This window comes from Leopardus geoffroyi, chromosome B1, assembly GCF_018350155.1.
Source record: "Leopardus geoffroyi isolate Oge1 chromosome B1, O.geoffroyi_Oge1_pat1.0, whole genome shotgun sequence".
Lineage (NCBI taxonomy): Eukaryota > Metazoa > Chordata > Mammalia > Carnivora > Felidae > Leopardus > Leopardus geoffroyi.
This window is the reverse complement of record NC_059327.1, coordinates 117,106,818-117,122,650: the sequence shown is the minus strand read 5'-3', so window position 1 is coordinate 117,122,650 and position 15,833 is coordinate 117,106,818. Positions and strand designations below refer to the sequence as shown.

General features: G+C 41.0%; 1 protein-coding gene across 1 annotated transcript in view; it reads left to right on the top strand.

Moving 5' to 3' along the window:
- Positions 1-572: 572 nt before the first annotated feature.
- The window catches only part of ARHGEF38 (Rho guanine nucleotide exchange factor 38), a 130,603-nt gene continuing 115,342 nt past the window's right edge, over positions 573-15,833 (top strand). Inside the window, exon 1 of the mRNA XM_045471190.1 lies at positions 573-931. Coding sequence (XP_045327146.1) covers positions 736-931 — 196 coding nt within the window. The 5' untranslated portion in view covers positions 573-735. The remainder of the gene's footprint in view (positions 932-15,833) is intronic.

Sequence of the window (15,833 nt, the reverse complement as noted above, 5' to 3'; positions counted from 1 at the left end):
CATCAGGCTCTGTGCTGACAGCTTGAAGCCTGGAGCCTGCTTTGGATTCTGTGTCCCCTTCTCTCTCTGCTCCTCCCCTGCACTCTCTCTCTCTCTCTCTCTCTTTCTCTCTCTGTCTCTCTCTCAGAAAAAAACATTAACAAAAAGAAACAATAAAGGTTTAAAAAAATTCTAATAGCACCACACTAACTCTGTGGGTCACATGTGGGTGACTCTAGCTAAAAGTCACACGCAAGCCCACGTCTGCCTCCAGGCAGCAGACCACAGCGCAATCTCCCAGTGCACCTGTACACACCCACAGGCACACATTAAACCCACAAGCTGCAGGTTACTCTCGTGTGTGTGCTTCCCTTCTGCCCTACCCCACCCTGTTCTCCCGTTTCCCCCAACCAACCCCCAGCCTCGCCACACACAATGGGATTTTTGTTTGCTCCGGTAGCATGTGACAGCACAGTCCCTGCTTTGCCTAGCTCAGTGCTGCAGGTCTCTTTGGTAACAGGTGGCAGCTTCCCCTGTAGGATTCTAGGCATAAAAACCAATGACCTCATAGGGGTGGGGCTCTGGGACTCTGGAGAGGTGGCAGTCACAGCCAGGTAACCTTCACAGCATTTAGTGAAGCCTTTTAGTAAGAAGGGGGCTGTTCAACTCTTTACTCTGGTGCCTTCAACCCCGGCCCTGAGGCAATTTAGCAAACAGCCATTGCCTACAAGTCTCAAAAGCTTGTCTTGGCCTCAGATGGATCCCAAAGAAGCCACTGGGAAAGAAAACATGGGCACCAAGAAAAAGAACCTGACCTTCCTGAGGCCCAGGCTCTATATGCTGGAGAGAAGGAAGACAGACACAGTGGTTGACAGCAGTATTTCTGGGGACCACTCTGGTACTTTGAGGAGGAGTCAGTCTGACAGGACCGAATACAACCAGAAACTACAAGGTAACCACCAACAAATCAATTGACCTAGACTACTGCACTCCCAGCTGGTTTCTCCTACTCTTCCATTCGCAAGGAAATCACTTAAGGCAAAGGGGAAAGAGAATATTACCTTCTCTGTAAGGAAGGAAATAAGGAAAATAAGGAAACAAAAAAACCAATAAGAAAATGAAAGTAAATGTCATTCATAAATTATAGGAAAGATTTTTCATGTGCTTTAATCGTTAACGAGCCAATTCTGAATTATTCTTAATATATTTTTTTTCTGGTGAGAGTAATATTTTTTCCTACTGTCTTTCCTCCTTCCTTCTCCCTCCTCCAGCCAATTTAAAAAGTGGGAAGCACTAGAAAGCAAATGATTTAGAAACCAACAAAAGATAGTTTCTCTCAATAGATCGGTGTGGGATGTCATACCATGAGATCTATCTAAGTAGTTGTACTGAACTGGGATTGTGGTTATCTTAAATAGGGGCATGAAACTGCAATCATGTCTGTGGAAAACGAGGAATGTTAGTCACTGGGTTGGTATAATAGGATTTGCTGAAAATCACATAGGTGTTCATTCCTTTAGAGTGAATCGAATAGCATCCAAATATGGTAAGAGATGTTTAGCATGCTTAGATTGAATGACTTTTGAGGAAATAACTTCAGTTTATTTTGTGATAGTCATAAGATAATTTGGCACAGTTATTATAAAACATCCTGTTTAAGTCCCTGAATGTGTATCCCTTTCCATCCACCCTTTTTCCTCTCTTTCTCTTGAAGGTCACCTGTTCTAGTAAACTTCATTTTGATGTTGATATTGTGCCATGTTTTAAGTATCCACTGCAGTACCTGTTATGTGATCCCCAGACCCTGCCTCTCCTGCTTTGAGCACACTGTGAGTTCGACCTCGTATAATCCTACCACAAGCTGTCATTCTGGACTGAAAAATTATGATGTGGCTAGAAAGGCCAAAAGAATACCCTTGTATTAGTAGGTCTCTTTCTGGAAAAAAAAAAAAAAGTACTCAGGCTTAGTTACACAAATTAATTAAACTAAATTAATTTAAATGAAATCTTTAAAGCTGCCTGCTACAAGTTACTGCTTTAAAAAAAAAATCCTGATCATTCAGGATTAAAATGCAGAGTCAAGTCTTACCCTTAAAGGGCCTTTCTAAAAACGAAAGAAGGGTATTATTTGATCTTTGAAACTTTCAAAGGCAATGACACTTTACTCAAAGCAATGGATACTTTGGAAAGTGCAAATTTTAAAGTCAGATACATTTGTCTTGCAGTCTTGGCTCTTCCAACTTTCTAACTATAAGACTTTGAGCAAATTACTTGAAATTTCTGAGCCTCAGTTTCCCTATCTGTGAAAGTGGGACAGTGAGACTTACCACAGTATTGCTGAAAGAATGAAATCAGGTAATAACATAAAACGCCTGGCATATTGGCTGACACATGGTAGGTGCTCAGTAAATGGTGTTATTTTTTATTTTAGGAATAATTGGAATAATAATGATAGGGTAGGACTTTCCCTTTATTAATCAAATTTACAAATCTACCAATCTATTTCAACTCTTTTCTGTCCTCTGATGAAGAGACCACATATACAAATTCAGTAAAAGCCTATGGCTTTATCTCTTATAACATATTTATTCTGCCTGAGATTCACTAATTCAGCATCTTTTTGGTCCAGATTTTCCATTAGCAAAATAAAAATGGAAAATATTTTTTGCTCTTCACTTCCTAAACTTAGTTTAAAAAAACCAAAAAACTTCTGCTACCACAGAAGACAGCAAATGTTTGCTGGTTACTTTGCAGAAGACCTCAGGCTTCTTATGCACTCCATTGGATTGTTTTGTTTGTTTGTTTTTTGTTTTTGTTTTTTTTAGTCTTCTTGGGTTGAAGACTTGTTTTTGTTTTTGTTTTTTTAACATTTACTTATTCCTGAGAGACAGAGACAGAGTGCAAGCGGGGGAGAGGCAGAGAGAGGGAGACACAGAATCTGAAGCAGGCTCCAGGCTCTGAGCTGTCAGCACAGAGCCCAACATGGGACCCAAACCCACAAACCGTGATATCATGACCTGAGCCAAAGTTGGATGCTTAACCGACTGAGCCACCCAGGCACCCCTCCATCCGATTTGTGACTTCCCTGTGCCCTGGTGGATCCTGTTTTCTTTTTTTTTTCCCAACATTTATTTATTTTTGAAAGACACAGAGAGGCAGAGTGTGAGCAGGGGAGAGGCAGAGAGAGAGGGAGACACAGAATCTGAAGCAGGCTCCAGGCTCTGAGCTGTCAGCACAGAGCCCAACATGGGACCCAAACCCACAAACCGTGATATCATGACCTGAGCCAAAGTTGGATGCTTAACCGACTGAGCCACCCAGGCACCCCTCCATCCGATTTGTGACTTCCCTGTGCCCTGGTGGATCCTGTTTTCTTTTTTTTTCCCAACATTTATTTATTTTTGAAAGACACAGAGAGGCAGAGTGTGAGCAGGGGAGAGGCAGAGAGAGAGGGAGACACAGAATTTGAAGCAGGCTCCAGGCTCTGAGCTGTCAGCACAGAGCCCAACGTAGGGCTCAAACTCACAGACTGTGAGTTCATGATCTGAGCTGAAGTTGGAAGCTTAACCGACTGAGCCACCTAGGCGCCCCGGGTCCTGTTTTTGAAGGTAGAAGAAAAGATCCAGAAGTTAACCATGTTCCTAGAATCATCTGTGTAAGAGAAAAATCATCAGGGAATGTAGAGGAGAACATCAGAGCTGTCAAAATAGGCTGGCCCCTGATAAGCAACATTTTTTAGATGTAACTTTTAATAAAATCCAAGTCTGCTATGTAATACCTATTAGAGCTTTTAGTGTGATTCTTCTGTAACTGCTTTGGCAACAATAGAAAACATTTTCTCGTTAACATTCAAAACAGTTCTGTTGGGTTTACACTCTGATCTGCATTATACCCATTATCATGCAGATGGATCCTAAATGAACTTTAGAATTTTTTTATTATCGCAATGTCAAGAGATTTTCCCTCTGCCTACTTTGGAACTGGTGGTTCCCTAGGAGGCACTGAATAAAGATCTGAGCTGGTTAGAGCCCTTGGATGGATGGCCCAAAGCCATTGTGAGGTCACAGTGTGCTTTTCAATACTGGAAAGAGGCCTCGGATTATTTAGCCAGAGTCCTTCAGCAGCTGTGATGCTAGTTGAGTAATACCATTCACTGCTATGTCTCTTTGAGCATCCTCTCTGGGTTTTGGGAAACCTAAGGCCTTTCTTTGGTGCCCGTGGGCTAACCTCTTAACTCATACTAGATAGTCTAACCTGTTCAGTTCAATTTCTGGCTGACATCACTTTAGCTGTGAGAATCCTAAATTGTAGTTTCTTTAAAAATGGTACACTGAGGGGCGCCTGGGTGGCTCAGTCGGTTAAGCGTCCGACTTCAGCACAGGTCACAATCTCACGGTCTGTGAGTTCGAGCCCCGTGTCGGGCTCTGGGCTGATGGCTCAGAGCCTGGAGCCTACCTCCGATTCTGTGTCTCCCTCTCTCTCTGCCCCTCCCCCATTCATGCTCTGTCTTTCTCTGTCTCAAAAATAAATAAAACGTTAAAAAATTTTTTTTTAAATGGTACACTGGGTGAGAGCTACTAGATTAAACAGTAGAACATGGTCCTAATGAGAGTATCATAAAATTTTTGTAGAAGGTTGTGATCACAACAACATAGTCATTAAGCCTCAGGTTTTACAATAGTTTTTTGCTCGCCTACTGTTAATGGCTTCTTTATGCCTCCAACAGATTTGTTCAGTTAATTGGCATGTATTGAATATGTTATGTGGTGAGCAAAACAGAACATGTGCCAGGGATTACAACTACAAAACTATTAAGGAAAAAAAATGACCTTTACTCCAAAGGGGCTTAAAGTCTCATTGGGAAAGATAAGACAGGTAAACAAATGCAATAAAGCAGCATGACAGACTACAGGTGGGATCAGTGGGTCCATAAAAGGAGGGAATTGTCTATTCAGGTTTGGGCAGGGGAGGTTGTTGGAAAACGTTGTTGTTAAGAGCTGATAAGGTGGGCACCTAGAGAAAGAACAGAATGGGGAGAGAAGAGTGTTTTAACTTTCTCATCGTACTTATCTCTATCTGAAATTATGTAGTCTGTTTCCTTGTTTCTTGCCTACTATTGACTCTCATTTCCTCTCCTGTGTCTCATCCCCCAGTCCATGAGGGAGACCCTATCTGTCTTGGTAACTCTTCCACTTTTGCACTTAGAATCATGCCCAGCACACTGTAAGCCCTCAGTAACTTTCAAATGGAATGAATGACTTGAATGATGTGGTTTAGGTAGGGAATCAGTGTAAGGAAAGGCATCAGAGCCTGAATTAATAACCCTTGTATCTTCGAATGTGCGGGTACATGTTGCCATTAATAAAGATGATCCTTCAGTAGAAAGAAATATATTAGGGATGAAAATGTACAGAATTGCCTGTATAACAAATAATTCTTAGTAGAAGCCTACTTCTTTCCTGACCCTACCTTTCAGAGCACAGCAGACCCTAAGTCCACTCATTCCTCCTCTTGCATTCATCACAAGAGCTATGTCACCTCAGCTTCCAAGCTAGCTCAGTTCCTCATTGCCGTTTTACTGAGAACCACAGAGAGGGATCAAAGCTGGGGAAACTCACTGGCTGATTTCTTAAAACTCTTTTCTTTGGGAAGTGATTTTGTATATGATTATATGTGTGAACTCCACCTTTGAAATGTGCCTCCTTTGGTTATGTACAAGTGTTCCTGTATGCATGCGGATTATCTATCTAATCTATGATTATGTATAGTTTTGTATGTATACTTGAGACATATCTCTGCAATGATTAAGACTTTTTATGAAAAGTTTATTGATTAACACTCAGCAGCTTTTTCTGAAAACCCTACGTGATTGATATGACTGACTTTGTACGTTTCCTCTCAGTGTGGGTGATACGGGATGAATGTTTATGTCCCCTCCAAATTCACATATTGAAGCCAGCGTGATGTTATTTGGAGGTGGGGTTTGAGGGAGGTTATCAGGTCATGAGGGTAAAACCCTGCTGAATGAGATTAGTACCTTATAAAAAGAGGCATGAGAGACCTTGCTCCTGCTCTCTGCTCTCTGCCGTGTGAAGGTTTGAGAAGATAGCCATCTATCGGCTAGGAAGGGGTCCCTTAGCAGACACTGGATCTGCCTTGAACTTGGGCTTCCCAGCCTCCAGAACTATGAGAAATAAATATTTGTTGTTTAAGCCACCCAGTCTATGGTATTTTTGTTATAGCAGCCCCAACTGACTAAGACAGTGGATCAGTTACTTTTATCCCATATGGCCACCCTAAGACTCTGGTTAATTTTTTGGCCACTGTGTATTCTTGCTTATCAAGTATCAGGTGAAAAAGTAAAAGTGGATGAGTAAAATGCCATCACTGTTGCTGATAACACAAGTCAAATTTGTATCTCTAATTCATTATAGGTCCATGGTGCTTTCTTATTTTTGCAAAGACTATCATATCATTCTCATTAAGAAAAGATTGCTTGGTTGTTTTTATAAAAGCCTAAGGTGTTCTTACCATGCCGACGAACCAACCTACTACATGAATGATATACAGAATAACATATATTGTCATGTGAGGACAAATGGCTCAAATAATAAGTTAGATGTGGTAAGATTATGGGAACATTTAATTTGTAGTGATTTTTAAAAATACAGACCAATCTGGGGCGTCTGGGTGGCTCATATGGTTAAGCAACCAATTCTTGATTTCAGCTCAGGTTGTGATCCCACAGTCAGGAGATTAAGCCCCACATCAGGCTCCACACAGAGCACGGAACCTGCTTGGGAATCTCTCTCTCCCTCTCTACCCCTTCCCTGCTCACACGTGTGTGCTCTCTCTCTCTCTCTCTCTCTCAAAATAAATAAATAAATAGACATAAAAAAAAAAAAAAGAATACAGACAATCTGTAAGTGAGAAGGAGGAGCAGTTAAGCCTGGGAGATTTGGTGATTTCTGTTTTGGGCCTAGTGAAGGGTGGAATAAAACCAATTGTGCAGCTGTCTGTGCACGTTTCTATCTCAGTGCTACAAGTCCTTTGTGTTCCTCCTTTTCTTTGAGTATTAAGTCCTTTTTTACCTGCCTTCATACACCCGTTAGTGAAGTGGGAAGTACTTGGATCAGTAATGTAACACCAACATAAATAAGGTGCATTTCATAGTTTGAAGGGTAAATCTTTATAAAAGGCAAGGCACCTGTAAATCTAGGTAACTTCTGTCTCATCACATGCATAGAAACCAAAAAGAAGCACGATATTTTACTTTCCTTCTTTTTTAGTAAAGGTATTTTATGGTTTTTGGAAGTAATTTGAATTAAGCAAAGGGTGAGTTCCAGAAATCAAGAAAGTTTGAGCTATTCTACCACAATCACATTGTGATAAGAAAATGTATTCCTGTGTTCTACTTACGGGACTGTAGATATAACTTTCTTTTAAAAAATTTTTTTAATGTTTATTTTTATTTTTGAGAGAGAGAGAGAGAGAGAGTGGGCAAGTGGGGCAGGGCAGAGAGAGAAGAAGACACAGAATGTCAAGCAGGCTCCAGGTTCTGAGCTGTCAGCACAGAGCCTGACACGGGGCTTGAATTGACGAACTGTGAGATCATGACCAGGCCTCCTGCCTCTGAGGGAGCTGAAAAATCTAAATTTGAACTTGGCCTTTCAGGTTATTATGAAGGTATATTTATCAATATAGAAAGACATAACACTGTATTTAACAGTTTGCCAGCTTGACTCACAAGTGTTAAATGTATAGACGTGATATGTTGGCCTCTATTTGCACACTCAAGGGAGGCTGCTTATAAGTGGTTTTTGGTTGTAAGCTATGTTTGGGATGTGGCCCTTATTCTGTACTAGATGTGAAAAGTGAGAGAAGGAAAGGTACAGACTGAGTGACTGTCATCTGCTAGCAACCACACTGGCCCAGGGACTTTCACACATTATTATTTAATCCCAACACCTTTTCAGTTCTGGTTTCATAGTTGAAAAAAATAAGTGTGTAGGGGAGGAAAGACTTTACTTTCCTGGGTTTAATAGCTGGACCTATGAAATAAACTGACAACAGGCAGATTAACAGGAGAAAAGGTATACAAGTGTACTAATTTTTAATATTACCTTCTGGGTAGCATCATAGGAAAAAAAAATGCATGTTCCCACAATGGGGAGATTTGAGAGCTTAGATAGCACCATAATAGGGAAGGGAAAAGGGAATGTAGGCCACTTAGGGGAGAGTAAGTCGTTTATGAAAGATGAATGGGTCTTGAGAAGAATAGATGGGGACATAACAGTTTGTGACAGTTTGCCTGGGTGTGGTGTCAACGTCTTGTTTTCTCTTCTATTATAAGAGTCAATGTTCCCCAATTGATGAAACTCCTTAGAGGGGCACCTGGATGGCTCAGCTGGCTGAGTGTCCAACTTCAGCTTAGGTCATGATCTCACAGTTCGTGAGTTCAAGCCCCACATCGAGCTCCATGCTGACAGTGCAGAGCCTGATTCAGATTTTCTCTCCCTCTATCTCTACCCCTCCCCCTCTCAATATAAATAGATAAACTTGAAAAGAAAAAGAAAAAGAAAAAGAAACTCCTGAGGAGGAGATTTATGACAGTTGAGTTCCTTTTGGAGGATCTGTCTTTAGGCAAATAGAGCGCATAGAAAGCCTCTCCCTGCACCTGCTGTTTATCAAGTGCCTTTGGCTCAAAATCATTAATATACCAATGCAACATATTTTAAGATGTCATGTCCTAACCTCTTTCAGGTGGTAGAGCTTGGCTTTGAACTCAGATGTTTTAAATATTTGCAAATAGGATGCATCTAGTTCCTTGACATAGTAGGTATTCATCTGGGTGGTTTATCAGTAACGAGAAGTCAAAGCAATTTGAGGGTTGTGGTACATGTTTTGTAATGGGGTAACATTCCTCTGCTACAATGATGACGGCTACTAAATGTTTCACTTTGGAACACATATCCTTTTTGGGGAATGATTGTGACACTCCCCTGCAGGAATGTTGCTGTATAATAAACGCTCTTTTTGTTTAATTGTCAGAAAACAGAATTACAAAGTTAGGTTAAGCAAACCTGTCATGTAGTAATAGCTTGATGATCTCCATTTCCCACTTCCTTGATTATCTCGACATTATTTCTTTAACTTTAGGCCCTCGTCATTTGTTTATTTGCATCTCCAAAACTAATATACAACCAAAACACTGAGAACCCTTGTCTACAGCCACAGGGATGGGATGGGTAGAAGGAGTGGAGGTGTGTGCATGTGCAAGTGAAAAAGAGTGGAATTAGATACTGGGAACAAGCAGCTCATCATCTGGTAGGTGATATTTCCATAGAATTCTATGAAGTCAGCCTAAATTGGGAGTCTTAAATGCAGCAGGAAGATAGTGTTGTGATTAAAAGCCTTTGTCCTGGGTTGTTCTGAACAATTTCTTTGCTGATTAATGAATCGGAGAATAAATGAACACTCTAGGATACCTGTGCTGAGCACCTCGATAGAGCATACAATCTTGACTGTCTGACATCCAGTCCTGACTCAAAGAGGAGAACTTAAAGGTCATGTCATCAAGCAACTGCTCTAAGAACTTTGAGTCATTGCAGCCCCTTACAGAATTGTCTTTCCAGAATGCTTCTTAATGATAGGTCTCCCATGTCACTACAAAAAGCTGTCACAGATTTCTGCTTCTTTCTTTGTTGTGAAATGGTTGATGAAGACATTGTTTACCTCTCTCAGTGTCACCCAGTTTTATTCAAGGAAATGCTTTGGCTCTTCTTAAGAATTAAAACATGTCTCCTTCCCAGATAAAAACAAGCAATTTACTGCATTTAGCTTCCTGAGGCTTAGAGTCCAATTTGTACTGAATGCTTGGCCTTTAGAGTAGCTGTTTTCCTTGCCTAAGCATTTCTTCCCTCAAATCTCAGCTGGGATGGATTCTCCTCATTGAGGCCTTTGCTCACCTGGGAGAGTCCTTCTCTGACCATCCTACCTCAAGAGGTATAGGGAAGGAAAGATATTTCCTTTTTTCTCCTAGCTTCTGTGGCTGGAACCAGTGAGTTGAACTCACTAAAGACAGACCAACAGGAAAAAATCATATACATTTTATTTGATGTTAATATTTTTACATGGCATGGAGGGCTTCACAGAAAGGAGTGAAAATCCCAAAGGAGCAGCTAGGCCCATGGTTATATACCATTTTAACAAAGAGTGATAAGTTGTGGAGATGTGACAAGACAAAGGGAAAAAGGACTTGGACCAGGGGTGTGAAATTGTGGGAAAGTAAACAGGAAATACGTGGGGGGAGCTCATAGAACATAAGGATTAGTTTAGTGAGGTCTCTACAGACTCATCTTGATGTCAGCTCCCCATCTCTGGTAATAAGAATGTTCTCTTTCTGGAGCACCTGGCTGGCTCAGTCAGAAGAGTATGTGACTCCTGATCATTGGGTATAGAGATTACTTAAAAATAAATCTTAAAAAAAAAAAAAAAAAAAGAATGTTCTCATCCTGATGCTGGGAGGGCATCTTTCTCACAAGAAATTTACACTTTGCCTAAAGGCATTTCTCAATTGCCTTTAGCTTAAATAATCAATATGCCAAAGTAGCATATTTTCAGGTGTTCAGGCCCTTCTGCAGCCTTTGTATTACTTACCTACTGCTCTCTAAAACTACACTGTTCCATTTTCACCTCTCTTTTCCATATGAATGTAGTTCTCCTTGGGGATAGAGATTTAGTCTTATTTTAACACTCAAGCAGTGCCTGATATATAGTAGATGCTCAGCTCAGTGACTAAAAGTTATTAAATGACTAATTATAAGTATATTGATCCGTATCATTGACATACTTGTCTTTATAATTCTGTCATTCCTATTTCCCCATTACTTAATTGCAGTTAACTTTTGGCTTAAACTGCCCTAAATTATTTTACTATAAAGGGAGAGAGAATATAAATAAGTAAATCTAAACAAGAAAAGAAATAATTTCTTGGTCAAAGAAAAAGGAGATCTCAGTTTTAATGAATTTGTTCCACAAGCATTTCTAGGTGTTCATATGTGCCAGATGCTGCCTAGATCCTGAGAATATAAAAATACATCAGAAACAAACCCAGTCCATTGAGTGACAGGCAATGAACCAATAATTGCAGCAATGTGGTACGTGCCTGAGGTGTGCCTGCAGGTTGGGTTTCTGGGTTGCAGGTTCTGAGACAGAGATTAGGATGCAGGAGCTTATTATGTGCTTGTGACCACCACCTGTGGAAGAGAAGGGAAAGGCACAGAACTGAGAGAGAACCAGTTGTGCTGTGATCTGGTCTCAATGGAAGCCATAGCCAACTCTAAAGGCAAGTCCTAAAGATAAGATGATCCTTTAGAGTTGTTGCCAGTGGGATGAAGGACCCTTACATCGCCCTTCAAGTTACTGGCTTGGGGCCATCCTGGGAAGGAGGTTTGATGGGGAGGTTCCTGAAGAAGGCCTGTCTGCAGGTGGCACTCCCTGCAGCTGGGGCAGTAAGTCTTTTGTTCCTGAAGGGGAACTGATCAGCTCATCACAACATCCACCTCTTATCAAATGGTTATTCTTATATTAGAGATATAAGAAAGCAATATAAGAATTGTGATGGGAAAGGGGCACCTGGGTGGCTCAGTCAGTTGAGCATCCAACTTCGGCTCTGGTCATGATCTCACGGTTTGTGAGTTCAAGCCCCTCAAAAGTCTCTCCACTGTCAGCATGGAGCCCGCTTTAGATCCTCTGTCCCCTTCTTTCTCTGCTTCTCCCCCACTCATGCTCTCTCTCTCTCTCTCTCTCTCTCTCTCAAATAAACATTAAAATGGGGTGTGTGGGTGGCTCAGTCAGTTAAGCATCTGACTTCGGCTCAGGTCATGACCTTGCTGTTCGCGAGTTCAAGCTCCACATCAGGCTCTGTGCTGACAGCTCAGAGCCTGGAGCCTGCTTCAGATTCTGTGTCTCCCTCCCCCTCTGCCCCTCCCCTGCTCATGGTCTATGTCTCTCTCTCAAACTAAATAAATAAACATTTTTTTAAAATAATAAAAAAATAAACATTAAAAAAGTGTGTGTGTATATATATATATATACATATATATAAATATTCATTAAAAAAAAGAATTGTGATGGAAAAGAGTTTAAACATACTACAAGAGTAGAGACATTGAAATCTGAATCTTGAAATCCAATTTGGATTATTTAAGGGCAAGGGGGTAGTGGGCATTCCAGACAAAGGGATTAAATATGTCCTACAACATGGAACAGGGACTAAAACTGGTCTCCCTGTCTGAAGGTTCATAAATGAAAAAGAAGTTACTAACACCAATTAAGCATGCGTACTAGGCACATAGGTGCATTACGTCAAATGGATTGTCTTAAAGAACTCCTGGGCTATCTGTACCTCTTTGGATACCACTGCTATAGAACATGGCAAAGCACTAAGGACAATTAAGCCAGAGGAGCAATATGGTTTGACATTCCAACCCAGTTTTTCATTAAACATCCTCATCCTTGGGGCGCCTGGGTGGCGCAGTCGGTTAAGCGTCCGACTTCAGCCAGGTCACGATCTCGCGGTCCGTGAGTTCGAGCCCCGCGTCAGGCTATGGGCTGATGGCTCAGAGCCTGGAGCCTGTTTCCGATTCTATGTCTCCCTCTCTCTCTGCCCCTCCCCCGTTCATGCTCTGTCTCTCTCTGTCCCAAAAATAAATAAACGTTGAAAAAAAAAAAAAAGAATATAAACATCCTCATCCTGCTGTGTGCCCTGTTGTTAGTGATTATGAGGAGTTTTCAAAAACTAAATAATTCAAATTATCAGATTTTTATTCTTAGAGTGGAATATTCTAGTGTATCTATGGAGTATACACTTTATTCAATGCAGTTGTGCATCTTTCTAACTTCCTTCCACATGGAACATTTTGTTAAAAATCATAAAATAATACAGCCACTGGATCTGCTTGTTGGCCACTGTTTACTTCAGGAATGTAGATGAACTGGGAGCCTGGGTGGCTCAGTCAGTTAAGCATCCTACTTTGGCTCAGGTCATGATCTCACAGTTTGTGAGTTCAAGCCCTGCCTCAGGCTCTGTGATGCCAGCTCAGAGCCTGGAGTCTGTTTCAAATTCTGTGTCCCCCTCTCTCTCTGCCACCCCCCCTGCCCATACTCTGTCACTCTCTCTCTCTCAAAAATAAACAAATTTTTTTTTTTGTAAATTGTAGTTGAACGTGCAGGTAGAAATTATGAGTCTCTTGAAGTTTTTGAGTATTGTTCAAAATTTTATCAGCATTGCTGGTTGAGAACTACTGATCTAGAATAATGCCTTACACGATGAGCACTCAGTAAATATTTGTTGAATGAACAAACAGATGGTTAAAACCAGTTTTTCTCATCCAGCCAAAATTTTACATTTTTCACAATAGAACAATTACAACAGAAAAATTGAATACAGTGAAGACTTTACTAAGTAAAGTTCCCTTTCTATTCAGGGCTTAAAACCTGTCCTCTTTCACTAATCTTCTCCTGCTAAAGACTTTAAATGAAGACATTCCCAGAAAGTCCCCATTTATTTAGCTCCTAATTGTTTTGGCTGTACTATGCTGCTCACTGTAGGCGCCTGTAAATTCAAACCAATGCTACTTAAGTATTTTTCAAGCTAGGTAAGCTTTGTTGTAATTTCTTTTTGAAACCCACTCCTTTACTTTCTGCAGCAATTAGCAGTCAGAGAAAATAAATCACATGCCCTTCGAATGAGAATAAAATATTTCCCTGCCCCAATGTTTGAGCTTTCAAATTCAGAGCAGTGGAGGGTCTGCTCTTTCACATTTTCGCTGAATACTTCACTGGCTTTTCTCCAAAACCTGTGTGACATGCAATTATTTTCAACCTATTTCACAGAAGACCTGCTCCATTCATCTTCCTGTGGGTCAGATTTCCATTGAAACTGATAAAAGATTTTACTGTGTGAAACTTAAGTCAGTAGGGTTCAATGCAATGCTAAGCCAAGGTTTTTTTGGTTTATGGGGGCAGACATGAAATATGGTTTGGAGAGGGATGAAAGAACATTCATAATCATATGTGGGGGGTTGGTAATGATATGTCTGGAATAAAACCCTAGATAGAATTATGAGTGGTGTTTACCCTGGATGGGTAGAGAAGGGGCTGGACAGGTGGAGGGAGGGAGGGGGTGATGGTCAGAAGCTCTGAACTCAATTTATGACTCTGTTACTTAAGGTAAAAGACTTTCTTCTTTAGAAATTAGTTTCCTTTTCTATATAATGAAATAGGACTGGATAGACTTTATCACCTTATCTCCTGTACCTGCTTTCCCCCTCATTATTCCCTATTTCTTTAAATGGCATCATTCCCTGTTCTCGGTCAGAAATCTGAAAGTGAGCTTTGACATTTCTTCTCCTTTCCCCCATACACTGATTGCTCACCCAGTTTACCTCAGAAATTTCTCTTGGTCTGTTAAATTCTATCTTCTTGGTAACCAGACTAAACATAACTGCCCCAGTCTCTCCCCTCACAACTAGACTGGCTAGATTCATGGGTAGCTCACCGTCTCCCTACCTTCAGGCTTGCTCACCACCCTCTTCCTTGAAATCTGGTACTACTGAGGCCAAAATGATCTTGTGGAGAATCTTAGAATTAGGAGTTCTTAAAACTCCAGATTCCTCTGGCACCTGGGTGCCTCAGTTGCTTAAGCACCTGACTCTTGATGTCAGCTCAGGTCTTGATCTCATGGTCGTGAGTTCAAGCCTCATGTTGGGCCCCACACGGGGTATGAAGTCTACTTAAAAACAATAACCAGGCTTCTGGGTGGCTTAGTTGATTAAGTGTCTGACTCTCGATTTTGGTTCAGGTCATGATTTCATGGTTCGTGGGATCAAGCCCCATATCAGGCTCCATGCTGATAGTGCAGAGTCTGCTCGGGATTCTGTCTCTCCCTCTCTCTTTGACCCTCCCCTGCATGAGTTCTCTCTCTCTCTCTCTCTCTCTCTCTCTCTCTCTCTCTCTCCCTCTTTTAAAGTAAATAAACTTTAAAAACAGCAACAGCAACAACAACAACAAAGCTCCAAATTCCTTACGTAGGCCTTCAAGATCGGTCTCCTGATAATTTCTCTAGACTCATCCCATTATCACATCCTTACCACATTCTCTGACGTTTGCCCTCAGTCACACTAAGCTTTTTTTCTTTTTTCTTTAAAAAATTTTTTTTCTTTAATGTTTATTTCTTTCTGAGAGAGAGCATGCATGAGCGGGGGAGGGGCAGAGAGAGAGGGAGACAGAATCCAAAGCAGGCTCCAGGCTCTGAGCTGTCAGCACCAAGCTGAAGTCAGACGCTTAACTGGCTGCGCCACCCAGGCGCCCCTCGCTAAGTTTTTTTTCTAATCTTCTTTTGCTGCCAAGCCTTTGGACATGCTACTCCCTTTGCTCAGGACACTAGCCCTTCTTCTTGACTAGTGCTACTCTTTCAGATTTCATTTCTGTCACTTCTTCCCAGGCCTGACCTCTAGGCTGTGCTATGTCCAGCACAGGTCACAGTTTATTGTAATTATATCTGTATGCCAGTTTTAAAATATTGATTGATATTTTAAATTATGAAGTGATTTGTTTGCACAATCTTTCTAGAATAATTTTCTCTTAAATCTTTTACAGTTGTCACATTCAACTCCTAATTATAGCAGAAATATTTTGGCAACCTGACTTTATCAAATCATTTCAAAGCCTCAGAGCAGTTTTCATGGAAACACACATACTCTTTTACTCTCATATTTCATCAGTTTATAGAAGTGTAATTAAATTAATGTAATTACAATAAGAAGTACAACTGAATTAGGTTTGCTGTT